Here is a 20,243-nt window from a genome sequence, read left to right as displayed (position 1 = left end):
CAATCAAAGTTTTTTTTACCTGGGGCAATGGAAAGTTAAGTACTAATAACAGTTAAGAGATGGGAGGGGACCCTAAACACAGCAGCTGTAGTACAGTGTAAGGGATGGATAACCCAGCAGCAGCAGAAGGATAGGATGAGTAATAAAAGAGCAGTAAAGGTAGGGAGGGCCCAAGGACAGAAAGGGAAAAGGGCTGGAGCAGCAGTATCTGCAGATATAGGAAGGAGGCTAGAGGAACTATGTGTTACCTGAAAGCACATACTAGTATAACCAGTTAAAATCAGAGCCCCATGTTACATAAAAGGGTCAATTCAATAAAGGGCACTAAATTTAATACTCTAACCTTATCTAACCCTTATTTTAAATTGTATTTGTTTAACATCTACTGAACTTGGCGATCGCCTTTATGGTATTATGTAAGCCACATTGAGCCTGCTAATATGTGGGAAAATGTGGGATATAAAGTTACAAATAAATAACTAAATAAATATTTGAGCTCTAAAATAATAGTCTATAATGGTACATTTGCATGCCAAATCCGTTACAGAATACTAATGTACATACTACTACTACTACTACTTAACATTTCTAGAGCGCTACTAGGGTTACGCAGCGCTGTACAATTTAACAAAGAGAGACAGTCCCTGCTCAAAGAGCTTACAATCTAATAGACAAGTGAACGGTCGGTCCGATAGGGGCAGTCAAATTGGGGCATTCTGGATTCACTGAACGGTAAGGGTTAGGTGCCGAACGCAGCATTGAAGAGGTGGGCTTTAAGCAAAGACTTGAAGACGGGCAGGGAGGGGGCTTGGCGTAAGGGTTCAGGAAGGTTGTTCCAAGCATAGGGTGAGGCGAGGCAGAATGAGCGGAGCCTGGAGTTGGCGGTGGTGGAGAAGGGTACTGAGAGGAGGGATTTATCCTGTGAACGGAGGTTACGGGCGGGAACGTAAGGGGAGATGAGGGTAGAGAGGTAGTGAGGGGCAGCAGACTGAGTGCATTTGTAGGTAAGAAGGAGAAGCTTGAATTGAATGCGGTATCTGATCGGAAGCCAGTGAAGTGACCTGAGGAGAGGGGTGATATGAGTATATCGGTTCTGGCGGAATATGAGACGTGCAGCAGAGTTCTGAACAGACTGAAGGGGGGATAGATGGCTAAGTGGGAGGCCGGTGAGGAGTAAGTTGCAGTAGTCCAGGCGAGAGGTAATGAGAGCGTGGACGAGAGTTCGGGTGGTGTGTTCAGAGAGGAAAGGGCGAATTTTGCTGATGTTAAAGAGGAAGAAGCGACAGGTCTTGGCTATCTGCTGGATATGCGCAGAGAAGGAGAGAGAGGACTCACTTCCGGTGACGTCACGCTCTGCAATGGCGGTCTGATTGCGGAGCTCCCGTCTTCCAGCCCGAAAACGAGCTAATATAACGAGCAAACGATCCACAAAACAAGGTGGAAGCTACGAGAGAGTGAAGCGATAGCACCGCGATTTGTAAGATGGCCGATACAAAACTCAAAAAGGCAGATTTGGCGAACTTCGCTTACCGCCAACGGGAACGTGCGTCAGAGATTCCGGCCGGAGAGCACGAAGGCCAAGAGTACGCATCTAGCCCGAATTCGCGGTGAGCCAGAGAGAGAGAGAAACTGAAGGACAAAACGAGGTCCCGCCGGACAAATGGGACCAATTAAGTACTTGGCTCCAGGATATAAAAAAAGATATAAAAGAGATGCGCCAAGATTTCGCGCAACTGAGCGCGGATTTGAGGGAAGAAATTAAAGACCTGGGGAGCCGTTGTCAATGAGGTAGAAATGGGGCTAGAAGAACATGCAGAAACTTTAAATGAAGTAGAGAAACATGTGTCAGAACACCAATCGGATATGAAATTTCTGACGGACAAGGTGGAAGACCTTGAAAATAGAAGCCGACGCTCCAACATTAGAGTGCGAGGCCTACCGGATCTGCCTGAATATAATAATTGTGAAAAAAGTAGTGCAAGCAATAGCAGCCCAACTTCTCTCCACATCGGACCATCCAATAGCCCCAGAAACTATTGCGACTAGAACGAGCACATCGGGCGTTGGGGTCAAGAAAGGCAAATACGCCAAAAGATATTGTGGCCTGCTTCTCGGAGTTCAAAGTGAAAGAAGAAGTCATGCACCAAGCTAGAGTGGCCAGCCCAATCACATGGGAGACATACCCCATTGAACTGTTTCAAGACCTAGCAGCTACCACCTTAAAACGGCGTGGAGAACTGCGCCCGCTGACGGAGAAGCTGAGAGCAGAAGGAATAAAATACAGATGGCAACATCCGTTTGCCCTAACATTTTATAAAGAAGGCAAACAACGCAAGGTGGCATCGCTAGAAGAGGCTCATGAATATTTGGGTCAGGAAAAGAGGGATAAAACATCGACACCAAAACCATCGTCAGGATTTCAAAGAAATGTCAAGCAGAAGTGGCAGAGAGTCTCAAAAGGTCGGGGGAAGGCTGCGGAGACAAGCGTCAGAGCAGACAATAATACCAGAGAAAGGCCCGTGAAAGAGCAATCACACTTGGAATACAAAGATAACACATGAGGTGTTAATAATATGATAAACTGGATCGGGCTAGATCACACTGAGCAACAAAGAAGGATCAAACAAATTGAGCAGGCTGGAAAGTAAACGGGACCGGAAGTCCACACCATTTAGGCATGATCTCGATTGCAATAGAGATGTGCTATATCAGGTTATGGGGAAAGGAGGGAGGGGGGAGGGGGGGAGGAGGGAGGGAAAGGTGGTGTATAAGTAATGACTTATGGATTGATGTTGGGGGATAAAGTGTTCAAATGTGTAACATTTAATGTGCGGGGCTTGAACTCACCTACGAAACGCCAATTAACATTCAAAGAAATGGTGCGCTAAACGCAGATGTGGTACTCTTACAAGAGACACACCTGAAAAAAGATTATGAGAAGTTAGTGTGCCATAAACGATACCCCACTATATATTTCTCATCTTGTACAAGCAATTCAAAACAGAGGGGGGTGTTAATAGCGTTGTCTAGCGCACTACCTTGGGAGGTTAGTAAGGTATAAAAGATGTAGAAGGTAGATATTTGATAATGTTAGTGTCACTGTATAATGTTCAATATACAATTGTTAATGTTATGCACCAAACACGGGACAAGGATTGTTTGTGGAAAAGTAGAACAGCAAATACAAAAGCACTTGCAAGGTCACCTAATAATGGGTGGAGATTTTAATCTCACAATCCAACCACACTTAGATAACTCCACAGGCCAGGCAGTATATGCTAAATCAGACAGGAAAATATGGAGGAGATTCATGGCTAGATGGGGCCTAACAGATATATGGAGAACCAAGCATGGCCAAGAAAGAGATTACACATATTACTCTTCCCAATATAAAACATATTCTAGAATAGATGGATGGATGGGAGATGTGATAGTGGTAAATAGAACACGGGAAACATATATTGAACCTCGTACCTGGTCTGACCATGCCCCAGTGGTCCTAGAGTTAATGGCGGGGGCCCGACAGGTGGGCGCCAGATATTGGCGGATGGACGAGGCACTTCTATTAGACACTAAAAATATCCCGGGTAATAGAGAAATATATTCTGGAATATCTGGAATATAATGATGTGGGAGAGATCCACCCACAATTTGTGTGGGAGGGGCTTAAAGCAGTGCTCCGAGGGAAATTAATAGCGTTGAGAACCCATCTGACAAAAGAACGAGCAGCACAGGAAGATAATATTAGAACAGAATTACGGGCAGCTTGAGCAACAACATAAAAAAGACCCCAAAGACACTAAAGAACTGTCAAAAATGCAGGAATTGAGATTAAAGCTGAATGAGTTACAGATGGTAGATTTAGCTGTCAAACTGCAAATAGCACAGCAGGAAAATTTCGAGTTTGGAGACAAAGCGGGTAGGCTACTAGCATGTAAGCTAAAAAAAATGTCTCAACGCAATTATATAGGGGGTATACAAACGGCAGAAGGGGGCTATATCCCACAACTTGAACACATACATGAGGCATTTCTTGCTCACTTCACCAATCTATATGAACCAGAACAAACGCCTGAATTAGATGAAATAGAGAAATACTTGCAAGAGGCAGAATTACCTCAGATAGGGAGAGGGGGGTCGACCCAATTATCCGCACCCATCACAGCGGAGGAGATAGGGTGGGCAATAACAGATATGGCAAATGGTAAAGCTCCCTGGCCCTGATGGATTCCCCACAAGATTTTATAAATTATTTAGTAGACACCTTACACCAGTATTACAGAAACTCTTCAATGCACTGGAAGACTTGCAGAAGCTACCAGACACCTGGAGACTGGCAGCGATAACTTTAATACTAAAACCAGGGAAAAACCCGAAATTATGTAGCTCTTACAGACCAATATCACTCCTAAATGTGGATTATAAGATTTTCACAAAAATCTTGGCCCGAAGGTTACAGAAGCAACTACCAGGGGTTGTACATACAGATCAGCGGGATTTATAGCGGGCGCCAGACCTTGACAATATAAGGTGTCTAATGCATATTATTCAACAGGTGAGAGACGACAGACCCCGGCGGTACTACTATCAATAGACGCAGAAAAAAGCGTTTGACCGCGTGGACTGGTCGTTTCTATTGCAACATTACAACGAATAGGTATCGATGGGAGGTTTTTGAGCTGGTTACGCTTACTATATCAGACACCAATGGCCACCATAAAGGTCAATGGGACATACACAAAAACATTTAACCTTTGGCGGGGGAACCAGACAGGGATGTGCAATGTCACCACTGCTGTTTGCCCTGTCATTGGAACCATTGGCCAATATGATTAGGAAAGATAGAGAGGGTGACAGGGGTGGTGAGGGGCTTAAGGGAACATAAACTTATGCTGTTTGCCGATGATATTCTGATGACAGTCTCGAATCCACTGAAAGCGGTTAGAGAGGATAGTAGCACATTTAGCAAGATATGGGCAATTATCGGGATTTAAACCCAATCTAGACAAGTCGATCTTCCTTAATCTCACGGTACCGCCCTGAGGAACTGGAGGCCCTTAAGGCCGCCTTCCCTTTTGTATGGGCGACAAAATCCATACGATATTTGGGAATCCAGGTAACAACACAAATAGAGGGACTATTTGCAGCTAACTTTCCCCAAAAAGTTGAAGAATTATTTAGCGAATTAGATAAGTGGGAAGGACTTAATGTCTCCTGGAAAGGACGTATTAATGCGATTAAAATGATTGCTGCTCACGAAATGTTGTATTTATTCATGGCAATTCCAATTCCAATCCCCAATAGCTTTTTTGCAAAACTCAATCGCAAAATATTCGCATATATTTGGAAAAAACCGCCCCACCAAGAGTACGGCGAACTATGATGTACCAACTTGGGAGAGAGGAGGAATGGGGGTACCAAATTTTTACTTATATTATCAAGCAGCACAACTTCGTATTTTGGCAGAATGGTCCCCTGGAGCAACTAAGAAATGGTTACATTGGGAAAGAGCATGGTGGGTAGGAGAGCAATTGGGGACATTTATGGATACCAGGGGAGGAATTGGTTCCCCATAATTAAACAAATTCCCATGGATTAAAACATCCTATGTGGACATGGTATCAAGTGAGGAAGAAGCTTTTCCCTGAGAGGAATTATTATCGGCAAACGGCTATAAGGTGGGCAACAGGATTCTCAATAGGGAAATCGGAGAAGGTATTGAGATATGGGCCCAAGCAGGGTTATGCACACTGGGACAGTTATGGAAAGAGGGAAAAATGCTTCCATTCAAAGAGCTCCAGGAAGAGTATGGTCTAAAAGAAAGAGATCTCACATATTACTGTAACATACGTAGCTTCATTAAAAAGAAAGCGCAAGATGAGTTAGACCTAGCCGAAACAGATCTGGAGATAGCTATAGTAGAGGGGGAGGCAGGGGAGGTATAACTCGCATATATCTGGCCCTGCTGGGGCGCCACTGACCCACAGATGCGCTATCAAGCCAGTGGGAAGATGCGTTACAGACCACATCACCAAAACAGAATGGAAAGCAAATTACAAATACTTACTTAAGCCATCACTAGCACAATCAGTGAATGAAAATGGGTTTTAAAATATTGTATTGGTGGTACTACACGCCTGAACGCCTCCATAAGATGTACCCGGGAGTCTCGGGGCAATGTTGGAGAGAATGTGGACAAAGGGGATCATTTTACCACATTTGGTGGACTTGCGGAGAAAGTAAAGATATATTGGAAAGCTGTAATTGAACTGGTTAACAGCATACTGCAGAGCACATTTGCATGGAAAGCGGAGAACTGTTTGCTTCATTTCCGGCCAGCGTCCATACCAAGCTGGCAGCACAGACTAGCGATTCAATATTTTGTAGCTGCAAAGATAGGCTTGGCTCGAAAGTGGAAGCAAGTAGAGACACCATCCTTACAGATGGTAACTAGGAAAGTAGACTTTCTTTACCAAATGTCCAAGCTAACAGCCATGCGAAGAGGATCCGTACTATCTTTTAATAAGATATGGACACTGTATGAACAATATAATGATTACACTCAGTCACCACCTGGGTAGGGAGGGAGGGTAAGATATGGTTGATCAGGGGGGGAATTTAACAAATGAAAAGCAAATTGTAATTGAAATGTTGGCAGTTTGTAAGCTGTTTATTTGATAACAATTTCAATAAAAAAAAAAAAAAAAAAAAAAAAAAAAGAAGGAGAGAGAGGAGTCAAAGATGACTCCGAGGTTGCGGGCAGATGAGACGGGGACCAAAATTTAGGCGTGACCACTTATGACAAGTCAATGACTGAGCCTAAATTGTAGCACTTGCGCATGTAAATGCGGGAATTCTATAAAGCGCACACAAGAATAGTGGGAATGCCCATGCCCCTGCCAGGTGAACACCCTCTTTGTAGCTACGTGCAAGAACATTTAGGCGCCCTGTTATAGAACAGTGTCTAAGTGCACTTTTACACCGAACTTCCATTTCACTACCCCAGCTGTAAAGGTCTCAAGTACAAAACTTATTATGGATTCAATTTCTCCTTCCTGGGCAGCCATCTATGGAACGCTCTCCCTAGACCTATCCGAAACCCATGACCACTTACCATTCAGAAAAGCACTAAAAACCCATCTATTCAAACAAGCCTACCCAAAAGACCCAGATTAATCTCATGAACCCATCTACCTTACATATACTGAAGAGAAAACAACATTGACCCAGAATCTATCTCCCACCTTATCCTCCTCTATCACCTGTCTCTACCTACCTACCCATCCATCCTTCTATTATGTTATACTTAATTTCCTACTTTACATAACAAAATTCTGTGTTACCTATTACTATGTAAGCCGAATTGAGCCTGCTTTTAGTGGGAAAGTGCGGGATACAAATATAATAAATAAATAAATAAATTTCACTCCCATTTCGGTGCTTAACTACTGTTATCTTCCGTTTTTGTGCCTAACTTACGGTGCACCATATAGAATTACCCCGCTTACGTAAAGATCGAAACTGAGACATCCTAGTCAGGACATGATTAATTCTGACATTTTTCTGAAATACTTGCAGGAGTGTACATGTAGCTGCTGGCATGTGCAACCAGAGGAGCTATTTTACAAATATACACTAAACGAATGAAGGACACAGACCCAGCAGTTTCGATGAGATTTTGTTAACTGTTTTACAAATCTATATGCTTAAGGACTGCTAATTAAGCAGGGAGGCTGCAATTTAAACTTAAGTTTCATCTTGGAGGTGGAAATAAACTACATGGGATTGAGCTGGATTAAAACCTGAAGTGTATTCCCTTTGTAAAATGAGGAATGCACATGTAGATTATATCCTGCCCATCATGTTCCCCTGAACCTTTGACTGGTGTGAATCTCCACAAGTAAACAGTGGCTTTCTGAAATTAGTATTCACACATGTATGCAATATAAACATGTAAATGCCATTTACAGGTGGACGGTTTCTAAAAATATGGCCCGAAACAAGCAGAATTTACAATGTTTAATGACGCGATTAATTTTCATACAGTGTATTGTTGATGGCATTAATTGCATCATTGTTCTGATATTGTTTTACTGGGAACTGCTTAGAAGTTGAGAATTGCAGTATATATATATGTGTCTTTAAATAAATAAACTGACATTGTGGTGAGTCTGTGTCAACTGCAGGGGCTTGTCAAAGAAGACAAAGAAAGTTAAACAGAGTAAAAAGTGAAAAAAGAAAAAGCTGTCACATAGCATAAGGGGAATTGATACTGCTGCTACAGGGAAACATCTTTATATTGGTAAAAGTAGAGAATGACGTGGAACAAAGTTTGTCCCCGTCCCCACCCCGACCTCTATCCCGTCTCTGCCCCGTCCCACGAACTCTGCCCCTATCCACAGAAGCCTCGCTGTTTAACCACACTTAAGATTTACCTTTGGGTTTAAAAAGCAAAATCATGTGCATGTAAGGACTGCTTACACGAATTAAAACAAATGCCCTTAAAATGTAATAATACTGGACTGGTCTGGCAAGCAATAATGAAACAGTGATGGGATATTCGTTCACATAACAAGCAATAATGAGTACTAATTTTTCTAATATTCTACAATTCCAAGACATTTAATTCTTTTCTCACTATACAACACAGGGAGCCACAGAAAAACTGAAACAGAGATCTCCCTCAAGAAAGCCAGGTAAACACTGGTAAAAGAGAAACAGAAATGTATTTTCTCCTGCACTCTGCAAAATACAAAAATAGAAAAGACGTACATTTCACAAAGTAGGCACATCTCAGTCTTTAAAAGTATTAAATAAAAATATTTCTTTTCTACCTTTGTTGTTTCGAGCACTTTATTTTTCTAATCGGGCTGGTCCCAGTCTCTTTTCCATTTCCCACGTGTCAGTCTTCTCTAAATTTTATTTTATTTTTATTTGTTGCATTTGTATCCCACATTTTCCCACCTCTTTGCAGGCTCAATGTGGCTGCATGATACCGTACTCGGCGTTAACCGATTTCAGTATGAACAAATACAAGTTACGAGTCAAGGTGATATTAGTGGTAGAGTGAGACCATGTATGGTAAAGACAATTTGGGGAGAACTTTAATGAGGGAAGGAAGAGTTAGGGTATGTCCGTTACAATCTTTGGTTACGTTTGTGTCACAAATTCTTTTTCCACGTGGCGTTTCCATTTCTTCTCTCTCCTCTTGGTTTTGTCCTTTCCTTCTCTACATCTGTCTGGCAGTGACCTTTCATTTCACGTCCCCCCCCCCCCCCCTTATTTGTGTTTATCCCCCTTTCTCTCACCTTAGTCTCTGTTTCACTTCTCCTCTACCTACTAGCTTTTACCATTGCTCCCTCTGTCTCTCTCACTAAATCCAGTCCCCTAAACCCCTATCTTTTTTCACCCACTTCCATAGCCCTCACTCCCATCCTATTAGCCCTCATCAACCCTCACTGGATTTCATCACCCTATCAGTCCCCAGCTCCATCCATTCACCTATCCATGTCCAGCAATTGTCCTCTCTCCCCTGCCCTCCCCTCCATCCATCCATGTCCAGCAATTCTCCTCTCCTCTCCAGCGATCTCTTCTCTCCACCTGCCCTCCCCTCCCCTCCATGTCCAGCTATCTCTTCTCTCCCCCTCCCCTCCCATGGTCCAGCGATTCTCCCTGCCCTCCCTCAGCTCCCCAACAGCCTTCCTTTCCGTTCCTTCCTGCCCCCTCCCCCGCGCGTTTAAACCTTTTATTTTCCTCACAGCGACGGAAGTGAAGCACACAACACAGCAGGCTCACCTCCAGCCTTTCCCTTCCCTCACAGTGTCCCGCCCTCGTGGAAACAGGAAATATATCATCGCAAGAAGGCGGGACATCGAGGGAAGGGCAAGGCTGGAGGCGAGCCCGCTGTATTGTGTGCTTCACTGCTGTCGCTGCGAGGAAAATAAAAGGTTTAAACGCGTGCGGGGGGGGGGGGGGGGGGGGGGGGAGGAACGAATGAAGAGGAAGCCTGTCCGGGAACTGAGGACGGGAAGAGCTGCCTGCAGCATTGCACCGGGGGGGGGGGGGGTAATGCCCCCCCTCCCCCCCAAACTACAGCCATGGGTAGGCTTCTGTTGTACCGCGGGTGCAGGGGTTATTACTGCTCCTGTGGGCGGGGAAATAACCTCTTTTGCACCCACGGTAAAACTTTGAAATTTTCCCCATTCCTGCAGTTTTACTGCAGATTATCAGCTCATTGGATTATTGTAATGCCTTGTATATTGGTCTTCCACGAACACTACAGAAGTGGTTCCAGGAAGCTCAATATACAGTTACTCAGTTTTTGACTAAGATTACTAGAAGAACTAGTACTTTACCTTTACTGTCACCTGCCAACATGAGAGAGGTACATTTTTAATTAATGATTTTGACATTTAAAGTTTTAATTAAATTTAACAAAACTCCCAGACTCTTATAGCCTTGGGTGTCACAGAAAGTACGATAACTCCTGTGGTCGAGCAGTGGAAGGCTACAATACCTTAACTGATATTTTAAAATGAAAGATCTTCTGCAACTACAAAGGCTTGGAACGTTTCCTTTTCTCACTGTTGGATATGTAGGTATCTTCATTTATTTTTATGTTTCTGTATTGTTTTAGGTTTTGTTTTGATTAGGTATACCATCTCGATTCGTCTTTGCCAAGGAGTTAATTTACTGTACATATTTTATTTTTTCTCTCTTTCTTTCTCTCCTGGGTAGCTAACTTGGAGGTTTATCAGTATACCTGTACTACTGCTGGAGCGATTCCTTTGTTTTTTTTTCTTGTTTACACTAACAATATAATAAAAGAATGCATTTAGCACCAGTAATGTTTTCTGCGTAATTTTAGATTGCAACTGGAACAACACTTTTGACGTTTTTTCTTGAGATTACCTCCTGGTATGCAGACACAAGACAGTGTTGAGCAAACTGATCATGATGCTTAGAAATAAAAACAAGAATTTCCATCAGGAAAACGTGCTGTTTACGATAAACGAATAAGATGGTGCCCAGGAGCATTGGACCGTGGAATAGTGGTCCAATGTTCCCGGGGTAGAAAAGCTGGCAATATTTTTTCCACAAATAATGCAGCTGGAAAGTTCAACGCAAACTGTGTAACATAATTTGCACAAGAATGAAAGGCTTTGCATTTTATTATTATGTAGCAAGCGCTGCAGTAAACTAATGTACAATAAGGGCAATGCAGGCAACTACCCCTCTGAATTCAGTTACCCATTTATGTAATTTAGTTCTTGACATATACACACCACCACCTGCACTTGCCTCCTGTTCTCTTCTGCATCTCCATGTATCCACACTGTGGCTTCCAGGTAATATCCCTGCTGGCTCTGAAAGTTCCCTGAAGATAAGTGCCAGATTTGATACCTTGCTGCAACCTGGAAAGAGGAATGTGCTCTGAGAAAATAACTCTTCCACCTTGTATTTCATTCTGGTGAAAAAAAAAAAACGAAGCAAAGATTTTATATATCTGGAAGATGATATCACTTTCTCAGCTACAATTTAATTAGTAACAGCACACATACACAATGGAGTAAGTTTTAGAAACCTTATTTGTAAAGATTAGATTATAACATACATATGAGTAGTGATTTCAGAAAGGGTGCTACTTCTGAGGCTTAAGAGAGGCATGCTCTGGTGGACTGTAGAAATCTGCCGTCGAAGCCCATAGAATTGCAATACCTGTATGCCTAACCAACATTTATATCTGTTTAAAGTCATTCATAGCCCTGACAAAGTTTTATTGATGACAAAGGGATATTGATAAATTCCTTGAGATCACGTTACATTTTTATAAAAATATTAAAGCAAACAGGATTTGGTCCTGCTTCAGCCTTCCCTCTAGCTTTGAGGTTAGAGCTTTCCTGTATAGATACTCTCGCTCACACTGCACATTAGATAGTAACATAGTAGATGACGGCAGAAAAAGACCTGCACGGTCCACCCAGTCTGCCCAACAAGATAAACTCACGTGCCATTTTTTGTGTATACCTTACCTTGATTTGTACCCGTCTTTTCAGGGCACAGACCGTATAAGTCTGCCCAGCCCTATCCCCACCTCCCAACCACCAGCCCTGATGTTTGTCCATGCTACATTTTATCCACAGCTCCAGATTCCTTAACTGACCTCTTTCACAGGCATATTCCCTGAAGAAAAGGGTAACATAATCCTAACTTCTACACCCAAAAACACTACTGCTAAACAGTTAATGGAAAATATCTCCCACTTTTCATTGTTATATAAACACAATCTGGGTTCAGACCAACTTATAGTACTTAAAAAGTGCTTACTACACTTCTATCCAAATTCAAAAGAGTGGTGAGCGCAGGAAATAAAATAATCTCACAATATATGTCAAGTGCTTTCCATGTTGTTGATCACGACATACTAACACTACTAGACAACCTAGGTATCTGTGGAGCAGTATATAAGTGGTTTGAGGGTTTCTTCAAATCTAGAGCACATCAAGTTAAAATGTTAGGAACTACTTCTTCAGCTTGGTTCCCAATTGTGGAAGGCCTCAGTGCTCCCCATTTCTCCTATCCTCTTTAATATTATGATGGAACCACTAGGTTGGTTCCTTGAAGCCAAAGGATTTAACTCATTCGTGCATGCTGACGGTGTCACCATTTACGTACTGTTTAAAAATCAAAACCAGGATATCCTGAATACTATCCGGGAGATACTGGATCTGATGGAGAACTGGGCATCCACCTTTCATCTTAGAGACAAAACTAAATTCTTAATAATATCTAACCCTCCCAGCATACCTGAGTACAATACATTTACAATCAATCTACCCACTCGAACCAAAACTAAAAAGTACTAGGGTTCATCATGGATCAGTTCCTAATCTGTAGTCATCAAGGCTTTCAAGACCTTCTAAAGACTAAAAAGAACCAGACCTTTCTTTCAGACAACCACTTTCTGATTTACTGGTACAATCACGAGTTCTTTCACAGCTTGACTATTGCAAAGTCGTATATTTAAGAATTAAGGAATGTCTTACAAAGAAACTACAAACAACATTATATACAGCAACAAGGCTAATCTATAGAGTTGCCAAATTTGACACGGCGTCCTCACTTCTATTGAACTGCATCAGCTCCCTATAAAGTGAGGATTATATTTAAAACTTGTACTTTCATTTACAAAATCATTTATGGGTTGCACCAGACTACATGCTGGATATGGTAGAACTTCCCACTTGTAATGCCATACCAAGTGCAAGGGATTATCTCATGTTACACTTACCCAGTTATAAAATATCAAGTGTAAGTCCGCACTGGCAAGAGATTTTTCGCATTTGGGAACTCTATTTTAATGTAAGTCAGACTTACCAGCAACTACTTGACCTGTAAATTCTTGAAAGCCTTCCTTTTCAACAAGTTCTTATACTAAGCTGTTAACGTAACTGATATATTAGTATTGCTGTCTTTAGTGCCTACAAATCTTGCTTCATCATACCATCACTTCTGTATCTTTAAATTCTGAATGTATGATTATTGTTAGCCACATTGAACTGGATATGTAAATTTGGATAATGTGGGCTATAAGGTGATTTTGAGAGACATTGATTGGGTATTTTTCCTTCACACTTTGAGAAACTGGCCGGTTAGCTTTGTTAGTTTTAAACATTATGGGTACAGGCTTTAAATTGATGTGTGTGTTTGGGGTTCTTTAAGATTTACCGGGTTCATTACCGGTTTGGTGGTTTTGAGGGGAGGTGTTTCATCTTGTTAATTTCTATAATTAGTGAAGGAGAGGGAGAGTTTTTATACCATCTGTTTTTCTCATGTATTCATGAGTTTTTTGCATTTGGTTTTTTTTTTCTCTCTTATTCTCCTCACTGGAACCGGTGATAGAATCCTACTCCTTGAGAAAATAGTGGATGGTGCAATTTTGAAGTATGTTCCCTATTAGGAGGTTTGAGGTTCCCTGTTGATTATTAGAAATGATTCCGGTTGTGTATCTTAGAATTACAAGGTGATACACCCACAAAACTATAATTTCAAACTTTTTTTGGTATTTAGAATTTGAGTTGAGACGGTTTAAATTCCCAGTTTTATATTTAGAGTGTTTACCAATAAATATATGCAATGAATACGCATAAGATAAATTTGCATAGAACAGAGATAGTGCATGCAAATGTATCTCATGCATGTTCACTGCATATATCCTGGAAACCTGTTTGGCTAGGTGTGTCCTGAGGACTGGGTTGAGAAACCCTAGCCTAGTGGTTGGATTAGCAGGCTGAAAACCAGGGTTCCAATGTTGCTTTCCTCGAAGATATACAGGTATTGTGCTCTTAGTCAAGCCATTTTACCCTCCAGTGCCTCAGGTACAAACTTACATTTGGAACAGCCTCTTGGCAGAAATTGGGGAGATGAGAACAGTATCAAGAATTCAAGAAAGAATGGGACAAGCACAAAGAATCTCTAAGAGGAACAAACTGTAGAGCTTAGTAGTGGATGTCAGATGAGATGGTTTAAACATAAATGGGTCGGTATTCAAAAGATTCGTCTAGTTAACTCAGGGCCTATAACCAATTTTATCTAGAAGTCAGAAGCACGATATTTTCCAACTTGACAGTCCTAATATTAGGTGCTAGTTGGACAAAGATAACTAGCTATGTCTAGATAAAAATTATCCTAAAGTAATCCAAATTAGGTTATCTGATTAATATTATACTGTAATTTTCATCTGCTTGAATTACCTGCATATTTGAACATAACTGGTTTTGTTTTAACTGGATATATTGCAGCTATTAGCCTTATAGAAGATAATTTTGAGTCTTTCTGCCATAACTTACAGGGAATTCACTACTGGCCATGACTACTGGTGTCCACAGGCCTGCAATTTCATTTCTAAAAGGATGTGGTAGCCAAGTTAGTCCACTTTAAAGGTAACAAATAGAAATAAAACAAAACATAGAAAAGAAAATAAGTTAGCCCAATAAAAAAGTAGGTATCATCTTATTTGCTTTTTATGTTTTGTTTTATTTCTATTACATTTTTAAAAGGAAAATGGCCCTGTAGAGTTTCCTTTTAAACATAAGTTGTCTGCCAACCAGCACAACTGGAAATCTCCTATTCTGCAAGTGCAAAGTATGCAGGGTAAGGAGGACATTAGATCTTACCTGCTAATTTGCTTTCATGAGTCTCTCCAGACCATTCCCAATGAGTTTGACAAATGGATAATATGCACTCCCACCAGCAGAGGTAACTGAGAACTATTGAGTAGCGACACCTGTATGAGGGGCTATGGCAACTCTGATCTGCTCAGTATTTCGAATAGCCAAGCACCATAGAAGAATCAGAAAACCCAGAAACAGAAAACATAAAAGAACTAAAGTCCCTTCAGGAACCCCCAGAAGGAAAAGAACACCAGAATCCAACCAACGAGGCTGCGACATCACAGCAGCTGCATCAGGCACCTCATCCCAGGTGACATACTCCTCCTGCGCGGGGTTCGGGACTGGTCTAAAGAGATTCAAGGAAGCAAATTAGCAGGTAAGATCTAATTTCTCCTTCCTTATCGTCTGCTTCAGACCATCTCTGATGAGTGTGAAGTACCCAAAGCAGTACTCACTGAGGGTGGAATTCCCCAGACCAACATAGAAGCCCCACAAGAAATGTCCTGCCAGGACTCTGAACATCCCTCTAGACATCAAGCCTCAATAGTTCTCAGTCCTTCCTCTGCCACGTAAGAGTGCATATTACCCACTCATCGGGAATGGTCTGGCGCAGATGATAAGAAAAAAAAAAAAAAGGACTCCGTTAGGATTAAAAATTAAATTCTGATACTTATCCTAGTCGGCATGCTCCAGCTTTCATTTAGCACTGCCTCCTTTGCCCGGACATAAATATGCATGCTTTCTCAGCAGATAACCCATCTCATTACCTACAGAAAATCCCTTAAAAACTACCACCCCCATAAAAAAAGACTTAGTGATATATCTACATATGAACAATTAAACAAGCAAGTTCTTTGCTTCTCAAAGATTTAAAAAGTATAGTCCTGCATTGCAATTGATAAGTGTAAGGGCCAGTTACTTCCCCCTGGTATGCACATTACCTGTGAAGCACTATCTGGATAAGGGACCCATGTGGTCTCAAAAGCTTTTATGCCTCCTTTGCCCCGGACATAAATATGCATGCTTTCTCAGCAGATAAACCATCTCATTACCTACAGAAAATCCCTTAAAAAACTACCACCCCCATAAAAAAAGACTTAGTGATATATCTACATATGAACAATTAAACAAGCAAGTTCTTTTGCTTCTCAAAGATTTAAAAAGTATAGTCCGCATTGCAATTGATAAGTGTAAGGGCCAGTTACTTCCCCTGGTATGCACATTACCTGTGAAGCACTATCTGGATAAGGGACCCATGTGGTCTCAAAAGCTTTATGTCAAATGTCTTTTTTATTGGTCTTTAAAATGCATCACAACCAACAGATTCCAATTTTCTCCAGACCCCAAAATAGCTCCTATAACTAGGCATTAGTCGTGAAGCATAACACTTTTTAATGAAGTTTCTTAAAAGCTGTGTAGGGACAGGGAATTCATAAGTACATAAGTATTGCCATACTGGGAAAGACATAAGGTCCATCAAGCCCAGCATCCTGTTTCCAACAGTGGCCAATCCAGGTCACATATACCTGGCAAGATCCCAAAACGTACAAAACATTTTATACGCTTATCCCAGAAATAGTGGATTTTCCCCAAGTCCATTTAATACTGGTCTATGGACTTTTCCTTTAGGAAGCTGTCCAAAGCTTTTTTTAAACTCCGCTAAGCTAACCGCCTTTACACATTCTCTGGCAAAGAATTCCCAAGTTTAATTACACACTGAGTGAAGAAACATTTTTTTAGATTCGTTTTAAATTTACTACATTGTAGCTTCATCGCATGCCCCCTAGTCCTAGTATTTTTGGAAAGCGTAAACAGATGCTTCAAATCTACCCGTTCAATTCCACTCATTATTTTATAGACCTCTATCATATCTCCTCTCAGCCGCCTTTTCTCCACGCTGAAGAGCCCTAGTCGCTTTAGCCTTTCCTCATAGGGAAGTTGTCCCTTCCCCTTTATCATTTTTGTCGCCCTTCTCTGCACCTTTTCTAATTCCACTATGGGGCTCATTTTCAAAGCACTTAGACTTACAAAGTTCCATAGGTTACTATGGAACTTTGGAAGTCTAAGTGCTTTGAAAATACGTCTCTATATCTTTTTTGAGATGCGGCAACCAGAACTGAACACAATATTCGAGGTGCGGTCGCACCATGGAGTGATACAAAGGCATTATAACATCCACATTTTTGTTTTCCATTCCTTTCCTAAAGCGAATGCTACATACCTGTAGAAGGTATTCTCCGAGGACAGCAGGCTGATTGTTCTCACTGATGGGTGACGTCCTCGGCAGCCCCTCCAATCGGAATCTTCCTAGCAAAGTCCTTTGCTAGCTCTCGCGCGCCCGCGCGCACCGCGCATGCACGGCCGTCTTCCCGCCCGAAACCGGCTCGAGCCGGCCAGTCCAGTATGTAGCAAGACAATACAGTTCAAGGGAAGACACAACTCCAAAGGGGAGGCGGGCGGGTTTGTGAGAACAATCAGCCTGCTGTCCTCGGAGGAATACCTTCTACAGGTATGTAGCATTCGCTTTCTCCGAGGACAAGCAGGCTGCTTATTCTCACTGATGGGGTATCCCTAGCCCCCAGGCTCACTCAAAACAACAACCATGGTCAATTGGACCTCGCAACGGCGAGGACATAACTGAGATTGACCTAAAAAATTTACCAACTAACTAAGAGTGCAGCCTGGAACAGAACAAACAGGGCCCTCGGGGGGTGGAGTTGGATCCTAAAGCCCAAACAGGTTCTGAAGAACTGACTGCCCGAACCGACTGTCGCGTCGGGTATCCTGCTGCAGGCAGTAATGCGATGTGAATGTGTGGACAGATGACCACGTCGCAGCTTTACGAATTTCTTCAATGGAGGCTGACTTCAAGTGGGCTACCGACGCAGCATGGCTCTAACATTATGAGCCGTGACATGACCCTCAAGAGCCAGCCCCGCCTGGGCGTAAGTGAAGGAAATGCAATCTGCTAGCCAATTGGATATGGTGCGTTTCCCCACAGCCACTCCCCTCCTATTGGGATCAAAAGAAACAAACAATTGGGCGGACTGTCTGTGGGGCTGTGTCCGCTCCAGGTAGAAGGCCAATGCTCTCTTGCAGTCCAATGTGTGCAGCTGACGTTCAGCAGGGCAGGAATGAGGACGGGGGAAAGAATGTTGGCAAGACAATTGACTGGTTCAGATGGAACTCCGACACGACCTTTGGCAAGAACTAGGGTGAGTGCGGAGGACTACTCTGTTATGATGAAATTTGGTGTAAGGAGCCTGGGCTACCAGGGCCTGAAGCTCACTGACTCTACGAGCTGAAGTAACTGCCACCAAGAAAATGACCTTCCAGGTCAAGTACTTCAGATGGCAGGAGTTCAGTGGCTCAAAAGGAGGTTTCATCAGCTGGGTGAGAACGACATTGAGATCCCATGACACTGTAGGAGGCTTGACAGGGGGCTTTGACAAAAGCAAACCTCTCATGAAGCGAACAACTAAAGGCTGTCCTGAGATCGGCTTACCTTCCACACGGTAATGGTATGCACTGATTGCACTAAGGTGAACTCTTACAGAGTTGGTCTTGAGACCAGACTCAGACAAGTGCAGAAGGTATTCAAGCAGGGTCTGTGTAGGACAAGAGCGAGGATCTAGGGCCTTGCTGTCACACCAGACGGCAAACCTCCTCCAATGGAAGAAGTAACTTCTCTTAGTGGAGTCTTTCCTGGAAGCAAGCAAGATGCGGGAGACACCCTCTGACAGACCCAAAGAGGCAAAGTCTACGCTCTCAACATCCAGGCCGTGAGAGCCAGGGACCGGAGGCCGGGATGCAGAAGAGCCCCTTCGTTCTGCGTGATGAGGGTCGGAAACACTCCAATCTCCACGGTTCTTCGGAGGATAACTCCAGAAGAAGAGGGAACCAGATCTGACGCGGCCAAAAAGGAGCAATCAGAATCATGGTGCCTCGGTCTTGTTTGAGTTTCAACAAGTCTTCCCCACCAGAGGAATGGGAGGATAAGCATACAGCAGGCCCTCCCCCCAGTCCAGGAGGAAGGCATCCGATGCCAGTCTGCCATTGGCCTGAAGCCTGGAACAGAACTGAGGGACTTTGTGGTTCACTCGAGATGCGAAGAGATCCACCAAGGGGGTGCCCCACGCTTGGAAGATCTGGCGCACCACTCGGGAGTTTGAGCGACCACTCGTGAGGTTGCATAATCCTGCTCAACCTGTCGGCCAGACTGTTGTTTACGCCTGCCAGATATGTGGCTTGGAGCACCATGCCTCGATGGCGAGCCCAGAGCCACATGCTGACGGCTTCCTGACACAGGGGGCGAGATCCGGTGCCCCCCTGCTTGTTGACATAGTACATGGCAACCTGGTTGTCTGTCTGAATTTGGATAATTTGGTGGGACAGCCGATCTCTGAAAGCCTTCAGAGCGTTCCAGATCGCTCGCAACTCCAGGAGATTGATCTGTAGACCGCGTTCCTGGAGGGACCAGCTTCCTTGGGTGTGAAGCCCATCGACATGAGCTCCCCACCCCAGGAGAGACGCATCCGTTGTCAGCACTTTTTGTGGCTGAGGAATTTGGAAAGGACGTCCCTGAGTCAAATTGGACCAGATTGTCCACCAATACAGGGATTCGAGAAAACTCGTGGACAGGTGGATCACGTCTTCTAGACCCCCAGCAGCCTGAAACCACTGGGAGGCTAGGGTCCATTGAGCAGATCTCATGTGAAGACGGGCCATGGGAGTCACATGGACTGTGGAGGCCATGTGGCCCAGCAATCTCAACATCTGCCGAGCTGTGATCTGCTGGGACGTTCGCACCCGCGAGACGAGGGACAACAAGTTGTTGGCCCTCGCCTCTGGGAGATAGGCGCGAGCCGTCCGAGGAATCCAGCAGAGCTCCTATGAATTCGAGCTTCTGCACTGGGAGAAGATGGGACTTTGGATAATTTATCACAAACCCCAGTAGCTCCAGGAGGCGAATAGTCATCTGCATGGACTGCAGGGCTCCTGCCTCGGATGTGTTCTTCACCAGCCAATCGTCGAGATATGGGAACACATGCACCCCCAGCCTGCGAAGTG

The 20,243-nt window shown here is 43.3% G+C and overlaps 1 protein-coding gene across 1 annotated transcript in view; it reads right to left on the bottom strand.

Annotated features, from left to right (window-relative positions):
• DIS3 (DIS3 homolog, exosome endoribonuclease and 3'-5' exoribonuclease) overlaps nucleotides 1-20,243 on the bottom strand; it is an 80,540-nt gene that overhangs the window by 44,509 nt on the left and 15,788 nt on the right. The window contains 2 exon segments of the mRNA XM_030200620.1: nucleotides 11,298-11,353; nucleotides 11,356-11,467. Of these exon segments, the coding sequence (XP_030056480.1) occupies nucleotides 11,298-11,353; nucleotides 11,356-11,467 (168 nt within the window).

This window comes from Microcaecilia unicolor, chromosome 4 (assembly GCF_901765095.1).
Source record: "Microcaecilia unicolor chromosome 4, aMicUni1.1, whole genome shotgun sequence".
Lineage (NCBI taxonomy): Eukaryota > Metazoa > Chordata > Amphibia > Gymnophiona > Siphonopidae > Microcaecilia > Microcaecilia unicolor.
This window is presented reverse-complemented; position numbering and strand designations above follow the sequence as displayed.